The sequence below is a fragment of the Girardinichthys multiradiatus genome, chromosome 21, assembly GCF_021462225.1.
Source record: "Girardinichthys multiradiatus isolate DD_20200921_A chromosome 21, DD_fGirMul_XY1, whole genome shotgun sequence".
NCBI classification, from domain to species: domain Eukaryota; kingdom Metazoa; phylum Chordata; class Actinopteri; order Cyprinodontiformes; family Goodeidae; genus Girardinichthys; species Girardinichthys multiradiatus.
This window is the reverse complement of record NC_061813.1, coordinates 28,467,348-28,483,985: the sequence shown is the minus strand read 5'-3', so window position 1 is coordinate 28,483,985 and position 16,638 is coordinate 28,467,348. Positions and strand designations below refer to the sequence as shown.

The 16,638-nt window shown below is 38.2% G+C and overlaps 1 protein-coding gene across 1 annotated transcript in view; it reads right to left on the bottom strand.

Moving 5' to 3' along the window:
• The window catches only part of malrd1 (MAM and LDL receptor class A domain containing 1), a 92,670-nt gene that overhangs the window by 16,584 nt on the left and 59,448 nt on the right, over window positions 1-16,638 (bottom strand). Inside the window, exons 21-26 of the mRNA XM_047349058.1 lie at window positions 8,978-9,158; window positions 5,505-5,630; window positions 5,232-5,390; window positions 2,129-2,286; window positions 793-994; window positions 6-284 (exon numbers count right to left, since the gene is read on the bottom strand). Of these exons, the coding sequence (XP_047205014.1) occupies window positions 6-284; window positions 793-994; window positions 2,129-2,286; window positions 5,232-5,390; window positions 5,505-5,630; window positions 8,978-9,158 (1,105 nt within the window). The remainder of the gene's footprint in view (window positions 1-5; window positions 285-792; window positions 995-2,128; window positions 2,287-5,231; window positions 5,391-5,504; window positions 5,631-8,977; window positions 9,159-16,638) is intronic.

The window sequence follows — 16,638 nt, the reverse complement described above, 5'->3', positions numbered from 1 at the left end:
CTTACGGCAGCTGTGTTCATCCTCTCCGTCGGGGCAGTCGAAGACCCCATCGCAGCGCAGTATGGAGGGAAGACAGCTATGGTCTGAACACTGAAAATTCTTGGCAGGACAGCGACCCTGAGGAGGAACGGTTCCAGGCAGGGCAGTGGGGCAATGCTCTTCATCAGACTGATCAGCGCAGTCTGGCAACCCATCACACCACCAGCTTTTTGGGATACACTGGAAGGAGTACGTACACTGGAACTGCTCAGCGTCACAGGTCAGCGGTTGTGGAGTTACTGGTCCTGGGACGGAGATAAATGCAAATGTAAAGCTTAACAAGCTTCTTTGTTGATTTTTTTGCTCACACTAATTAAACAGTCTTGACTGAAGTATCTCTGAGGGTTGCTTGAACCAGAAACAGGATTTTTGGATTCTCAAAGTCTATAGAAAGTCAGTTGAGAAAGGTGAAGAGTGAGCAGAGAGGTGAGGATGAGGAAACAACACAATATAAATGTAATTGCTTTCACTCCAGTTGTGTTGCCCTTCAGCACTGAGCCGATCTCCAGAGTGAATTTATACGGAGCTATGGGGCAACAGGCTCCATTAACTTTCTCCCCTTCTCCCCGATGGTCTGCCTTGTTTACAAAGAAACCCAGGGAAGAAGTTTGAAACATCAGTGCAAAAAGAACAAGCAGGAGAAGGTGAAAGCTGGAGGAAATGAAAAATGAGAGTAGCGGTAGGAGGAGAAGAAAGGACAGGAGAAATAAAATGAAAGAGCAAAAAGGCCAAAGAAACTTTAATGTGCTTTACCTCCGACCATACACTCTGCGGTGTATGAGATGTCATCCAGGGCAATGTCAGTCCACACGTCTCCACCAACCTCCGCCTGGAAGGTCACTCTGAAGTCTACTGTGTTGGACAGGATAATGTTTGCATATGTCCACTGGTTTCCATGGTTTCCAGTAGTGGCCCACACAAGCAAATGTGTCCCACTGGTTCCACTGGTATATACCTAACATATTGGGGGACATGAAGTTTAAAATATTTTGCACTACTTTAGTAAAATGTTCATCCAAAATAACCCAATATGACACAAAACTTAACATTAGTTGATAGAAGAAGCTTGCAACGGGTAATTATTTAAAGCGGTGGAAGCATGGACATGGTAACATTTCCTCTTGTTTCTGACAAAGCATCTTTCTGTCTACCTGCCCTCTATACCTCTATAACTCATTAAATTTTTTAACTAGTCTCCTTTTTTGCCCTGATGGGTCTTTCTTTTCAAGTTTCTTTGGCTTTTTAGGGGCTCCTGCCTCTAATGCCAAATTAAAAGGTGACTGGCTGGTCACTTAAAAATCGATAATGTTCCGGTCAGTGAATGCACCGTACTTAAGCTGTGACCACTGTTGCTGAGCAAATTAGACCAAGATGGATGGATGGATGGATGGATGGATGGATGGATGGATGGATGGATGGATAACTCAATGGAAAATAAAGTCTAGACATATAAATATTTGTCAATTTCTTATATATTTCCAGACTTCTTCACATATGGAGCAAACTTAAATCAGATCCCAGACTTTTCTAGACTTTAATTGACCCATTGTAATAGGTTAAGAAGTAATTTCCAGACATAAGTGAAAGCATGCTTATTGGCTCAAACTACATTACATTATGGTGAAGGTAACTTTTGAACAATACTTTCAAAGAAACAAGTAGCAAATTTCTAGAGCACTAAACAGTGGATAAAAACGACAGTTGGAATGATAAACACCAGAACATGATTGTTGACTCACTATGTAGGAGACTGTACAGTTAATACATGGGAAATCAGAGCACAGCCTTGAACTCAACTCTAGATGTTCTCCTGCTGCTCCTGCACATATACAGGATAAAGTACACTTCAAGTACTTTATCTGTGGGAATTGAGAAATCTTCTCTTTAATTTTGGCTTTTTTAACATCTGTTTGTTGTTTTGAATATAATCTAATTGACAAAGATATCCAGGAAAAGACCTTAAATGATGGATGCGGCAAGTTTGCAAGGTGAGCTGCTTTGAGACTTTATTTGTAGGCTCTCCTGTGGGTATGCATTGATTGACAGAAAACATGTGTGAGGTTTCTGCAAAAGGGAGAGACTGGATCACCTTCAGAGTTCCCATCCTGGTAGAGCCGTACATGAAGAACCAAAAGCGTAGGTGACATAGGCCAATGCTGGCAGGAAAGGGGTTCGTCGTTGTCACCTTGGCAACATCCCCCTCTCTCTGAGTGGCTGAGTGTATGTACAGGAAGTTTCCTTCACCATCTATGGAGATAGATGCAACAAAGACATGCAACATTCATGTATAATAGGACTTAAAGATTTCACAACAGCCGTCCAGCTTCAGCTTTACTTATAACAAAACACAATCTGTTTGGATAGAAGAGGATTGTTTTGAAATGGAAATGCCTGCAGCCAAATGCTGCACAGTTTCTTCAGCTCAGCTACACTCAGAGATGAAATAGCCTCTGCAAAGCCAGAACAAAGTGGGAGTTTTCCACATGAGTTAGGTGGAATTTAAAGCCATCACAAACCACAGCGGACAGCAAACCCTTCTCCCGCCCACAACACTTGATTCTTCTGTGGCTCAAAAACAAAAACACCCAAAGACTGTTGTCGTAGATCAGCCCTGCACACATGTGGATCCAGCTTATAATGTAACTACAGGAAGACCACACATTCACTGTCCTTGTTCTCAACTTTACTGATCTGCCCCAATTAAGGGAGCATGCAATGAATGAGCACATTTTACAATCAATAAAACCATTCGGCCTGTAGAAGGATATTACACAACTGAAAACAGCTTTAGCCCAGGTTTGTGCTCCACGAGGTAAAACAACCAGGGTGCTTTAAGATGATGATACAATCAAGAATCATTTAACCTTCCTGTTCAAGAACCACATTAAAGCAACCTCAAATTTCCCTCTAAAATTCAATTATCCAAAAATTACAAATCTAAAAAAATCATAGCTAAGGAGCTTCCTCCCATACTTTGTGGTTTATAAAGGACTTGGAGTCAATAATTACATTTACAAAAGCAGCAGCAAAGAGCATTGTTTTCTTTCATAAGCAGAGGTACTTGCAACTGTTGTCAAAGCACTTACATAGATTGGTGGATAATGAATCTCCATTTCTTGTTATTGTTTGAGTAAAAGTTAGCGTTAGCAACTTAACAGCAGCTTTACACAAACAGTAGCCAGGAACGTTTCATAAGCATCAAGGATGGAAGATGGAAATAAACAAATGATAAGGAACTGATCCCCACTTTTCTACCTGTTTACATATAAACTAGCTTTGCTGCTGCAGCACAGCTAGCTTCTACAGGAAGTTAGAAAAGTGACAGGTTTCCTCATGAATTTCAAAAGTTATAGCAATGTTTCTGATTCTCTGTTGATATTTGCCATGGGGAAACCATTTCAGCATATAGTTGCTGTCGGGAGTTTGTTTTTCTCATTTTCAGTATTGGTCCTATTTGTTATAGTAGAACAGCCACCATGACAAAAGCTCTTGCAGCAATTAATCATACACTGCCAACTTTAGAGGGATGCCAAGGCTGTGAAAGGTTGAAAAAAATCACTGCTACTACTGATGTTAAGCTGGGATGGTATGATAGTTGAGTCTCTCCTTTGAAAGACTCTTAGTGCCAAATTCCCCTGCAACCATGGAAAAGTTTTCTTCTGGTGTGCGTGGCCGAAAAGATAAACAGCTGTGTCAGTCTCCCCATGAGAAGAAAAGAACACGCCTGATGAGTTTTCCTTTAATTTATTCCTACCAGAAAAACATCTGATCATTCTTTCCCTGATATAAATCTTTGTTTATGCAGCTCCTTCTCTCATTATCTCTATTGAAGACAAACAAAGCGAAAAAGAAGAAAATTTTGTACCTCAGGAAAACAAACAGCTGAGTAGTTATATTTTCTTATATAGATCAAAGTAACTGCAATCTTTTTATTGGTATGAAAATAAATGAAAAAGTCTTGCATTTCTGCTCAGCATAAACAAGGCCAGGTCTTTTAAACTTTGCGTAACTATGACTGGCATTCATCTGGATGTTTTTTATTAACCTTTCTGTCACAGGCTCCTCTGAAGTTGTTGTTTCCTAGCTACCAAGTTGCAAGTTCAAAGATGCTATAAAGTGCTGCCAGAAAGCTGCAAATGTTGAGGTTGTCAGGGAAAGCAGATGCTGTTTGTTCTTAATTTTGACAAATGATTTTGCCTGACAGCATTATTAATATTTCAGTAGAAAGCAAAGGATGATGCCTGGTGTTGTCCTGGAATAACGTCTGAGTGGATGGTTGTAAAACTAGAGAGCAGATATTGATGTAACCCAAATCTAAGATAGTTTTAGTTTACGTCTCTGATAACCTGAGCAGTGTGCTTACATTCAGCTAGAGTGACAAAAAAATTATGTTACCATTTATCTTCTTCCATTCAGTTTTTATACAGTGGTATGAAAAAGTATTTCCCCTCTTTATGGATTTGTTCTATTTTTGCTTTTTTGTCTCACCCAAATGTTTCATATCGTCAACAAATTTTAATATCGGAGAAAGATAATCTGACCAAATATAAAAAGTCGTTACGAAATTAACATTTCACTGTAAAACAGCTAACCAAACCAACCTGGCCCAATGTGAAAATATAATTCCTCGCCCTTGTTAAATCATAAATTAACTTCGATTGCCCACATGTTTTGGACAGCTGAGATCTTCACTAGCCAAACCCAGTGTAAGGAAACACAAAGGCACAGGCTGTATTATTTGCTTCTTATTTATAGTGTATTTGATGGAAAAATTAGTTTGTCTCTCTGGCAGAAAGTTCTGAAGGAGAATCTCAGGCCATCAGTTTGTGATCTTAAGCTCAACAAACCTTGGGTAATGCAGCAAGACAATGATTAAAAGCAAGTCTAATTCTGATTGGCTCAGAAAACTCAAATCAAAGTCTGGACAAAAATCTAATTAAGAAAGCTAGCCATTCATGCTTGAAATTTATAAAACGCGGCTGATGGTAATGGTAAAACATTGAATAGTGCATTGTTTTGAGAGTCAGTCTTGGTCCTTTTGGACAGTTCTAATGTTTCCCAAAAGTAGTAACAAAACACCCAACAAACCTCTGGCTTCTGACTATTAAACTCATTGGCTGGTACTTCTGATGCATATTTTTGTTTCTTTACATGACCAATGAAACGTGGATGGAAACAGAGTAGGTGCAGACCTGGACTGTGGTCAGATTGTGGTCCACCTTCTGTCTCTGTCTTGTGGCTGATCCTCCAGTCAAAGTCATCATCAGTGTCCTGAGAGAGCTGGCAGCTCTGCTCCCACCTGCCGTCCTTCATGTTGAAGTTACAAGCACCTGGTGAGCCAAATATGTGGTCTAGAAGTAAAAAAATAAATGAAAAGTGGGAAACAAGTAATGGAAGCAGTTTTTTCTTTGCTCTGATGGACTCATTCTCACCACCAAATAAAGCGATTTCCTATTTTCACTCACCACAATCCATCTCGTCTGATTCATCAGCACAGTCTGCCTTGTTGTCACACACCAGGTGGGACTCTATGCAATGGCCGCTCTGACACACAAAGTCTGTGACTGCAGGACAACTACCTGGAACTGCGCCTGAAACAGGAGCAGTAAAAGTTTCTTTACTTTTAGCACTGCCCTCCAACACTAAAACAGAGCTTTAAATGGTTTAAATTTAGCTTAGAGAAAATAGTAAGACCAACTGAGTATGATTCCTGTTGAGTTCATAATTTTGAAAACAGTTTTTCAGACTCAAATTAATTAACAACTGAGATTTATAAATGAATGGATGGATGGATGAATGAATGAATGAATGAATGAATGAACAAACGGAGTGAGGGATTGAAAGACAAATGGTGGAACACATAAATGAATGAATGAATGAATGAATGAATGGACGGAGTGAGGGAGGGACGCTGGACAGACAAATGGCCAAACACATGAATGAATGAATGAATGAATGAATGAATGAATGAATGAATGAATGAATGAATGAATTAATTAATTAATTAATTAACAAACAGATGAATGGAAGGATGGAGTCTGTTTCCTATTCCAAGGGATATTTACTCTATCCTAGACATATTTTTCTCCATACTCCATTTCACTCTATTTAGTTTTTTCACTCCTATCTAGACCTGGAAAAAACACTTCAATCCATTTCCATACTTTTCAACACTGCAGGATGAAGAAACAAAAACAAAACTGTAATATCCTTCTCAGACTGAATGTTTGTGTGCGTTTAAACTTCAAACGTAGAGACATTTAATGAAAACTTTGATGGGGAAAAGGTTCAACTTCCTGGAGGTCAGGAGGGATAAACCCATCACAGAGTGAACAGAAAATTAATTTTGGCTTCTATTTGAAGTTGATGGAGACTGTGTGTTTGAGTAATTTGGTTTTGGAGAGACAGATTGTCTGCTTGTCAGTTTTTGCATACACTCCCCTCAGTGCGTCTTGATGTACGTCTCAACTGAACTAGAGGTCAGTATTTATTTCTCCCCCCATAATCGTGTTTATGCTTGTGTGCTTTAGAGAGAAACGGCCTTGATGGAGCAGGAAAACATCCCACATGTTGTCCCGTCTTGTGCCAGGTCCAGCTTAATGTGGAGCATCTGTCTCGGACACAAACATCAACCATAGCCTGACAGTAAATGTCAGCGCTGAGAAATGTTCTCCTTTCAACACTCACCAGCTTTCCAGTTTTCCAGAATACACTTTAATGCTCAAACTATCAGCTGGAAGAATCATGAAATGTTTTCATATAATTATAATGTCTTGTGTATAAAGGTTAGGAGATATACTTTTAAATTAAAAAATGATAGAAAATAATTTAACTCATATTATGTAATCAGACTAGAAGCATGTTTATTTTTATGTTGTAATTTCTACGTCACTTGTCCTGCTTGTTCAGACATCCAGAGTCCTAGATTCAATAAAGGTTTTCAACATTATTAATATTGTTTAAACTGACATACATGTATTAAGATGTGCAATTATCAGTTCATCAAAATTAAAAGATTTGATTCAAGAAATGTTTAAGATTTCTTGGTCTAGGTCAAAGTCTACATCTAAAGAAAATAGGACAGTTTGTTATATTAATTTTGGTGTTTGTTGATTAATTTCATTCCTGTTATTTTTCCAGAAATGGACATAGAACAGAAAATGGTTGCACAAATGTGTAATTTTTTATTGATTTACTCAAAATTACACATAAGTCAAGTCAAGTCAAGTTTATTTATATAGCGTTTTTCAGCGCTATATACACCCCATAAAATCTGGTTAAAGGCTATTTGGCAAACGGCACCTTAATCACATGCTGATTATATTTATTGCTAGATATTTGACCACCCTTGTTCCCAGGGTTTTACGCACAGCTCACATATTTTTAAAAGATGGAGTTTGGAGTTTCGAAAGTTCCAGATGCTTAAGGTTAGCCTGCTTCATTCATTACAAAACAAGTTTTTGACGTGCTTTTGGAAACGTTGTCCTGTTGGAAGGACCCAGCTGTGTCCAAGTTTCAAGCTGTTGAGGTTAAACTAAACATACTTGAGGCAGACTTTTAATGTTCCATCCACTTTGTGAAACGCAACTCTATATCGTGCAGAAAAACTGTCCTAGCATGATACAACCTCCACCATGCTTGACAGTTGCTGCAGTGTTTTTAGATTTGAAATGTTCACCTCCGCTCCTAATTACCATATGTTTCTTACTGTCTGACATCTAAATCAAATCTATTCTCTCTGTATTAAGTCAGTTGGGGTAATTACATTCTTCACATTTTATAAACACTAACATTACTATGTATGATAACAATCTGGGAAAGTGTAGAGGATGGCATTGTAAGCTACTGGCATTTGAGATTAATCTAAGAAGCATTTTAGGACACACCTCAAGCACACTGTCTCTTTTTGTGACATCATGGGAAAATAAAAAAATAGAGACAAGATAAGAAGAGAACTCTGGACATCCATAAGTCAGGTTAATCCACAGGTAGAATTTCCAGATGCTTAAGAACAAATAATTATACGCAAGTATTATTGTTACAAAACACCATTGGAATGTCCACCGTTCAGGAACGAGAAGGTTTCTGTGTCCCAAAGATGAACTTGTTTTGGTATAAAATGCATGTTTCAACCAAAACAAAAACAAAAGACGTTGACTGAAACTGCAAAGAGTCTCATTATCCACAGTGAAACGAGTCCTTTACTGACATGGTTTTAATGAAAAAGGAACTGTTGGACTTTACAAATTAGATAACATCTTGAGAAAAGAAAAGTTGTGTAAATATTGAAGCAACATCTCAAGACATCGGCTATGAAGTTAAAGCTTTGGCAAAATTAGGTCTTCCAAATTAACAATGACACTAATCATAGCGCAACATCAGGTTAAAAAATTGTTTAAGCACAACACAGTCAATGGTTTGTGGGCAGAGCTGAAAAAGGTGTGTGTGAGCAAGGTGGTCTACAAACCTGATTCAATTTCACCAGTTGTGTCAGAGGAAATGGACCAAAATTACACCTGACTGTTACAAGAAGCTCACGGAACAATGGTAAAAATGTTACAGTTTTAAAAGGCAAACTTTTGAACTAAATTAAATTCGAACAAAAATAGCACTTAAAAAGAATTAAAAAGATAAGCATATGTAAATTTCTGACCTGAACTGTGGAATCAACAATAAATTAATATATTTTTCCATAGAATTTAAAGTTAAATTGATTTAAAGCTACATTAAATGAAATAAGTAAAAAAAGGGTTTTTATTTCCCCTTGTGCTCAAAACATGTAGAATTTATGTGCAGAAGGTTTGTTAAATACCAGAAAATCTGATTGCTTTGCCAGGTGCCTCCTAAGAGGTCATCATCTCAAAAGATCTTAGCAGCTGCAGTTTTTGGGTTGTGTCTATTAGAGATATTTTACAAACTGCTGGCAATCGTCACTTACTTGGAGCACAGTCGATGTATTCCAGGTCGTCCAGAGCAGCTCCTCCGCTTAAGTCTGTGGAACGGATCCCCTCGAAAATTACCTGAAAGTTTCTGAATTTCCTCAGGGGAACCACTGCTCGGTTCCACTGGTTTCCCAGATGCCCCGTTTTATTCCACATCTCAATTAAACTGTGCTCCGTCTGCAGAGGAGAGATGACAAAAGATACACCATGTGGCAACATTTCGCATTCTGCAGTGGTTTTAACAAAAGGTTTCAAAGCTGCAGCAGTGATTACTGTCAGAAATTCATCCTTCAAACTCTGAGTTACATGTCATCAGAAAATATTGCTGAGGAAAAATGAGCTAAAAGTAAGTTCTGGATTGATGGCTGCAGGAAAACATTGAGAGGAGTTATTAAAGTCTCATTAACATAACATGGCTGTAATAAGTTCATTTCCTCTAAAGCTACTTTTCAGACTAAAACACTGCTCTTTGAGATATGTTGATGGATTTGCTTCATACTACATATGGAACATATTAAAAACAAATCAGAGTACATTCTTCTGGAAGTCCAATTGGTCTTTTCCCATGATGCTACTCCTCAGGCACTAAAGCATGGTTAATGCACCTTTTAAACTGCTAATGTGACTTTGAAAGAGGCTTTGTGGATGTTGTTCTCTATAAGCCAGCACCTCTCCTGGGACTTTTAATGTCACATAAACAATATCAGTGACGCATTTACACACACATTTGTCATTATAAATACACTGTTCTGACCTCTTGACTTACTAAATTGAGAGCCAGTAAAGAGTAAATAAAAAGTCTAATCTGCTATATTAATTTTGTGTATAGCAACAGAGTTCCATTAATATGCAAATAATCTACATTATTTACATTGGCTTCTAAATTCCCATTAAAATAAAACTGATGAAAGTTTGGAAGAATGTTGCAACGTTGTTTTCTTTTTATTCTTGTTATTATTAGCACTATTATTATTATCCTATTGTGCCCATGTATGCCCTACACTTTTGAAGTGTTACACTTTTAGCTCAAAATTAAGAAAATTTATACAAAATAAGTTATATATTTAATAATTAAATTCAGCACTTTGTTCAGTGTTATATATAAATAAAATACAATATCTGGCTAATTACTCAATAAAACATTTTCGAGCTCAAAGGGCAAGATCTTAGTCCCCTTATACACTTGCTTCAAGGCAGTATGAGGTGAATGAAACCCTTCAGCTAAAAAGCTCTTTTGAAAAGCTACAAGAGACCAGTTGATGGACCCAAATGTGAGATCAGTGGGCAGGTAGACAGTGAGACCGACAGTATTAGGTGACTGTTTATTATTGTCGTCATTAAGGTCTTGACATATTGGGTAATTGCTTTGTTTTCAGGTACATAGTTTTATTGTCACCTTCCCTCTGTTAAAAGCTTAGTACTCTCTCACAGCTGTTCAACATTCCCCTGATTGTACCCACTTGGTTTCCTTGAAACAAAATGTATTATCTGACTGTTACAGTGCTGTGTACATAAACTGGGTAATGTGAGTGTTTTAAGTGTGGGTGTAGCCTCTACAAACAGTCTTTAGACTCAGTGATAACTACACTAACTCATGTGGTGCACAACACATTGATAAGATACACAGCTATATTTTTGTATGAGGTGGCCCAAGGGAAACATATACAGAGAAAAGAACAGATCCAATTATAAACCCCTGTGGAACACCAAAGGTCAGAGGGGCTAGGGAGGAGTCAATATCTCGGGCCATCATGGAAAGCTTATGGTTTTATTAGTAGGAGGTAAACCTCTGAACAGCAAAAACAGAGATCTGAGCATATTTTCCTAAATGATCAATGAGTATTGGAAAATAAAAAGTATTAAAAGTCACTGACGGGCAACATATCTGAATCAAAAAGAATATCAATGGTACCCCTGCGGTTTGAAAAGTGTACTTATCTGTACTGTGGTATTTGCTAATATCACTAAGTAACCGCAGCAAAGTTATTTCAAGTCAATTCAGCTTTAGTGCCGAGTGAATCAGTTTCAGTAGTGTATAACATTGAGTTATTGCAGAAACATTCTAAAGTATTGTAAAGAAGAAAAAAAAATTAAGGCTTTACACTTGCTGAATCTGAAGTTGCAAAAGGTGACCAGAGGCTCATCTGCAGTATAGAGTTCTGGTCTATTGTACTGAAGAAAAAAACACAGAGGACAAGCAAAGTCACATTCTACTCTGCAGCTTGAAAGCATATTAAAATGCACCCTTGGGTAAAGCTTGCACAGGCCGTCCCGTCTGCTTTGAAGCCCTGACTTGAAATAATCTTGTTACTGCGAGAGTAGAGCACAGATTAATAGGCAGAGTTACAGCAGGACTTATTGAGATTTATGTCAGGGAGTAACAGCTCAATCTATAAAAGCAGCCCTAGAGCAACAGACAAATATACCATGATAGCTCTTACTTAATGTCTATTTGGCATATCAGTTGTGGCATTTATTTCATTGCTTTGAATCCTTATCTCCTGAGATTTCAGTCAGGACAGTGCAATCACAAATTTGGTTAAAAGTGCAAATATGCTGCACTATGTGAACTGATGAATGACAAATGTGTAATCCTAGAAAAAAGGCTTCTTTCATTGAGTCAAATGTCTTAACCACTAAGCTAAAACCCATTTTATGTTTTTTTCATTTTCCAGAGTTGTACACTCCTCAACCAAGTGAAACAATGTCAAAACACAGAGAATATAATACCTTGTTGGGTTTCTTTTTTCTTTGTGATAAAACCTCTATTTCAGTTATGAACATATTCAATTGATCAGTGTTGTTATGCCGCATTTATTGTGGGGAGAGCATCCTCTCTTGGGCTGATTAACAGGAGACTATTAAGTTCTTTTAGTCACCATTATAAGAATTGGCTTATTGATTTAATTTATTTGATTTGTTTTACAAATATATAAAACATGTTCATGTAAAAATGAATTGGATGTATATATTTTTAGTAACCCAGAGTTTACTTTGTAGATTCATCCCTTGCTGTAATTACAGCAGAAAGTCTTTTATAACATGTCTGTTCTAGCTATGCACATTGCCTATTTCTCTTTCTAAAATAATTCAAGCTGAGACAAATTGAATGGTGAGCTTTTAGAAAGTTTTGCCACAAATTAACCACTGGATTTAGGTGTGGACTTTGACTGAGCCATTCTAACACATGAATATGCTTTGATCTTGATTCAATTGTTGGCTGTATGTTTAGTGTCTTTGTCCTATTGAAGATGATCCTCCACCCTAGTCTTACATGTTTTGAAGTCTCTAAGAGGTTTATTCTGGGATTGTCCTTTTTTATCTTCAACTTTGAACACTTTCCCTGCCCCTATTGAAGGGAAGCATTCCCAAAGCATGATACTGGCATCGCTATATTTCACGGGGAGGATGGTATGTTCAGGATGACTTGCAGTGCTTGTTTCACTCCAAATGTAGGAAAGCAATAAATGACTAATGTACACAAGTCCTGCCTGAAGAAAAGATTCCCACAGCATCCAAGTACATTCACTGACAAAGACAGCTAAACAGCAAGTCAAGCACCAAGACAGAATTCGGACATGATTTGGTACACATACTGATTTGATTTTCTGGTCTGTTGATTGCACATATGTTAGTACGGTTGGAAAGTATGCGTATGTGGGGATACTGACATTCTGCGTCACCCCACATCATGTTGTTAAGAGTATGACATTCCATCAATCCATCCACGGTCGAATATGCATTGCATGAATGGCAATTGCAAGAGATGACAACCTAAATTGCGACCTGTATCAAACTCCATTACACACTGGTAATGCTTACTGTTGGGTGCTTCAGAGGGAGCGCAGCTTATCTTTAAGTCCTTTAACAATGCTTTCATTACAAATTGGGCAAATTTGGAGATTAAATGCAGAAAATAGGCACAACACTTTCCCTCAACGTGAGCTGCCGGCATGCTTTGTTCAGTCAACATTTTTATTTTTGTTTTCTAAAATCAAAGCATTAAAATTTGTGAAACGTTATTTCAGACAAAATATAATAAATGAATATGACTAGCTCATGATAGACCTTGGTTCAGGATGTTGAACTCATGAACTATGAGCATGAATTAGTTCATTTTTACCTGGCTATGCAGAATTTAGCACTAGTTCTTGTTAGGATGTGATTGACATAACACTGCCCATCACTGGTCTGCAAATGTAACAAATGTAACCATTCCAACTGGGTACATTACTTGGAGCTTTCCTTCTTTATCCCTGCTTGTATTTCATGTGCTGAGAGTGTGCAAAAACTGAACAAAATACAATAGACAATAAATGGCACAAAGTGCTAAAAATGGTAAAGGTTGAGAGACAGTCTCAATAATTGTCAGGATCTGCCATTTTGTTTTTTGTTTTTGCTTACTTTGCCGTTAAAGGTTCTCCCTGTTCCTTTGATTAGTAGTTTACTTTTGTTTAGTTAATATTTGCTTAGATTCTTGTGCTTGTTTTTTATTTCCTTAGATGTACAGGTCCTTCTCAAAATATTAGCATATTGTGATAAAGTTCATTATTTTCCATAATGTCATGATGAAAATTTAACATTCATAAATTTTAGATTCATTGCACACTAACTGAAATATTTCAGGTCTTTTATTGTCTTAATATGGATGATTTTGGCATACAGCTCATGAAAACCCAAAATTCCTATCTCACAAAATTAGCATATTTCTTCCGACCAATAAAAGAAAAGTGTTTTTAATACAAAAAATGTCAACCTTCAAATAATCATGTACAGTTATGCACTCAATACTTGGTCGGGAATCCTTTTGCAGAAATGACTGCTTCAATGCGGCGTGGCATGGAGGCAATCAGCCTGTGGCACTGCTGAGGTCTTATGGAGGCCCAGGATGCTTCGATAGCAGCCTTTAGCTCATCCAGAGTGTTGGGTCTTGAGTCTCTCAACGTTCTCTTCACAATATCCCACAGATTCTCTGTGGGGTTCAGGTCAGGAGAGTTGGCAGGCCAATTGAGCACAGTGATACCATGGTCAGTAAACCATTTACCATTGGTTTTGGCACTGTGAGCAGGTGCCAGGTCGTGCTGAAAAATGAAATCTTCATCTCCATAAAGCTTTTCAGCAGATGGAAGCATGAAGTGCTCCAAAATCTCCTGATAGCTAGCTGCATTGACCCTGCCCTTGATAAAACACAGTGGACAAACACCAGCAGCTGACACGGCACCCCAGACCATCACTGACTGTGGGTACTTGACACTGGACTTCTGGCATTTTTTTGGCACTTCCTTCTCCCCAGTCTTCCTCCAGACTCTGGCACCTTGATTTCCGAATGACATGCAGAATTTGCTTTCATCCGAAAAAAGTACTTTGGACCACTGAGCAACAGTCCAGTGCTGCTTCTCTGTAGCCCAGGTCAGGCGCTTCTGCTGCTGTTTCTGGTTCAAAAGTGGCTTGACCTGGGGAATGCGGCACCTGTAGCCCATTTCCTGCACACGCCTGTGCACGGTGGCTCTGGATGTTTCTACTCCAGACTCAGTCCACTGCTTCCGCAGGTCCCCCAAGGTCTGGAATCGGCCCTTCTCCACAATCTTCCTCAGGGTCCGGTCACCTCTTCTCGTTGTGCAGCGTTTTCTGCCACACTTTTTCCTTCCCACAGACTTCCCACTGAGGTGCCTTGATACAGCACTCTGGGAACAGCCTATTCGTTCAGAAATTTCTTTCTGTGTCTTACCCTCTTGCTTGAGGGTGTCAATAGTGGCCTTCTGGACAGCAGTCAGGTCGGCAGTCTTACCCATGATTGGGGTTTTGAGTAATGAACCAGGCTGGGAATTTTAAAGGCCTCAGGAATCTTTTGCAGGTGTTTAGAGTTAACTCGTTGATTCAGATGATTAGGTTCATAGCTCGTTTAGAGACCCTTTTAATGATATGCTAATTTTGTGAGATAGGAATTTTGGGTTTGCATGAGCTGTATGCCAAAATCATCCGTATTAAGACAATAAAAGACCTGAAATATTTCAGTTAGTGTGCAATGAATCTAAAATATATGAATGTTAAATTTTCATCATTACTTTATGGAAAATAATGAACTTTATCACATTATGCTAATATTTTGAGAAGGACCTGTAATTCTTTCTAGAGTTATGTTAGCATATGTTTAGGTATCTGTTCCCTGCTCCTCCCAGTTAATTTAGTGTTTGTCTCTAGTTTCCCCTCCTGTCTCTGCCTATCCCAGCTCTCGTTGCCATAGAAACTTATTCCCTCAGTTCCCTACACCTGGTCTTCACACCTGTCACCAAACATCTGATTACCTGCCTGTCTCATTCTCTTTGTTTCACCATTCACCCCTGTGTATAAAAGCTTACCGGTTTCACTTGTTTCCTGTTGGTTCCTCCTGTTATCTTCCTGTGTCTCTTGCTCCATCTCCAGGTGTAAGTCATTTGTTTATTGTTTATTAAAGTAAAGATTACAAAGACTATGAGGCTACCAAGATTTTGTCTACAACCTGGTCCCGACCAACCACAAACCCTGACAATAATAGAATCATTAAATAAAATAATTTCCCAGTAATCATAATTCACATTAAGGAACACATTCTTTTTAATTTGCAAACTGTCTTCCTTCCTTTTCCTTTGTTTCCAGCCCACATTTTCAGTTCAGTCTGCAACACAAGCCTCTGTACTTAATCATGAATGACTTTTAGGAGCAATACCACAGGTCTGGTGTGACAAACTGAGACCGTTGTAAATTTCACAGGGGACACACTGCAAGATATTATTCTTAATTGTAGGCTTCATTTCTATTTCTGCCTGTGTGTGTCTGTGTGTGTGTGTGTGTGTGTATGTAAGTTTGTATCCATGCAGCAGCTACAAGTCAGTGAATTATGAAGGCTATAAATGTGCTGTAATGTTATACATGAAAGCGCAATGTAATATTCTGTAAGTGCTAATGGCTTTGAATCTGCAAGGTCATACACTCACCTAATTTCGCCTTTTAAGAGTTGAAAGTTACACTGAACATGACATCTTTCTATCTCTTTTACAAACACACACGCACCCATGTGCGCGCGCGCGCACGCACGCACGCACACACTCACACACACACACACACACACACAAACAACCTTGACTAATTATCTTAATTTTTCCATGAACTTTGCACCACCTGTGTCCCTGTGTAAATAATTTACAGGCTCATTTTAATGTCCATAGCAAACCACTTTAAAAAGGTTAAATCATCCCTTTTCCATTCAGATGTGAGGAAGGAGCTCATGTAAAACTGTCTACAGACGTTCATCATTCTCTGCTTCTCAGGAAGTCACATATTTGATGACAAGAGTCACAGGGCCTGATGGAAAAATTATTAAATCCCATCATTTAATCATAGCATGTGACTCGCCGCCATCTTATGAGTCCGTAGACTTTGTCATCACCAGGTGAAGGCCAGTGAAAGATCCTATAACCAGAAAGGTTGTTAGTTTACACTAGAAAAATAATATTTCCCTAAATATTATTTCACTAAATCTGATAGCTAATTAAACACAATTAAGAATCATTTATCCAGAAAGGTTTGGTTCTTATTCAAAATAATATCTCCCTAAATATTATTTTAATATCTCCATAATATTATTTCTTTAATTATTATTGTACTAAATAAAGACAGC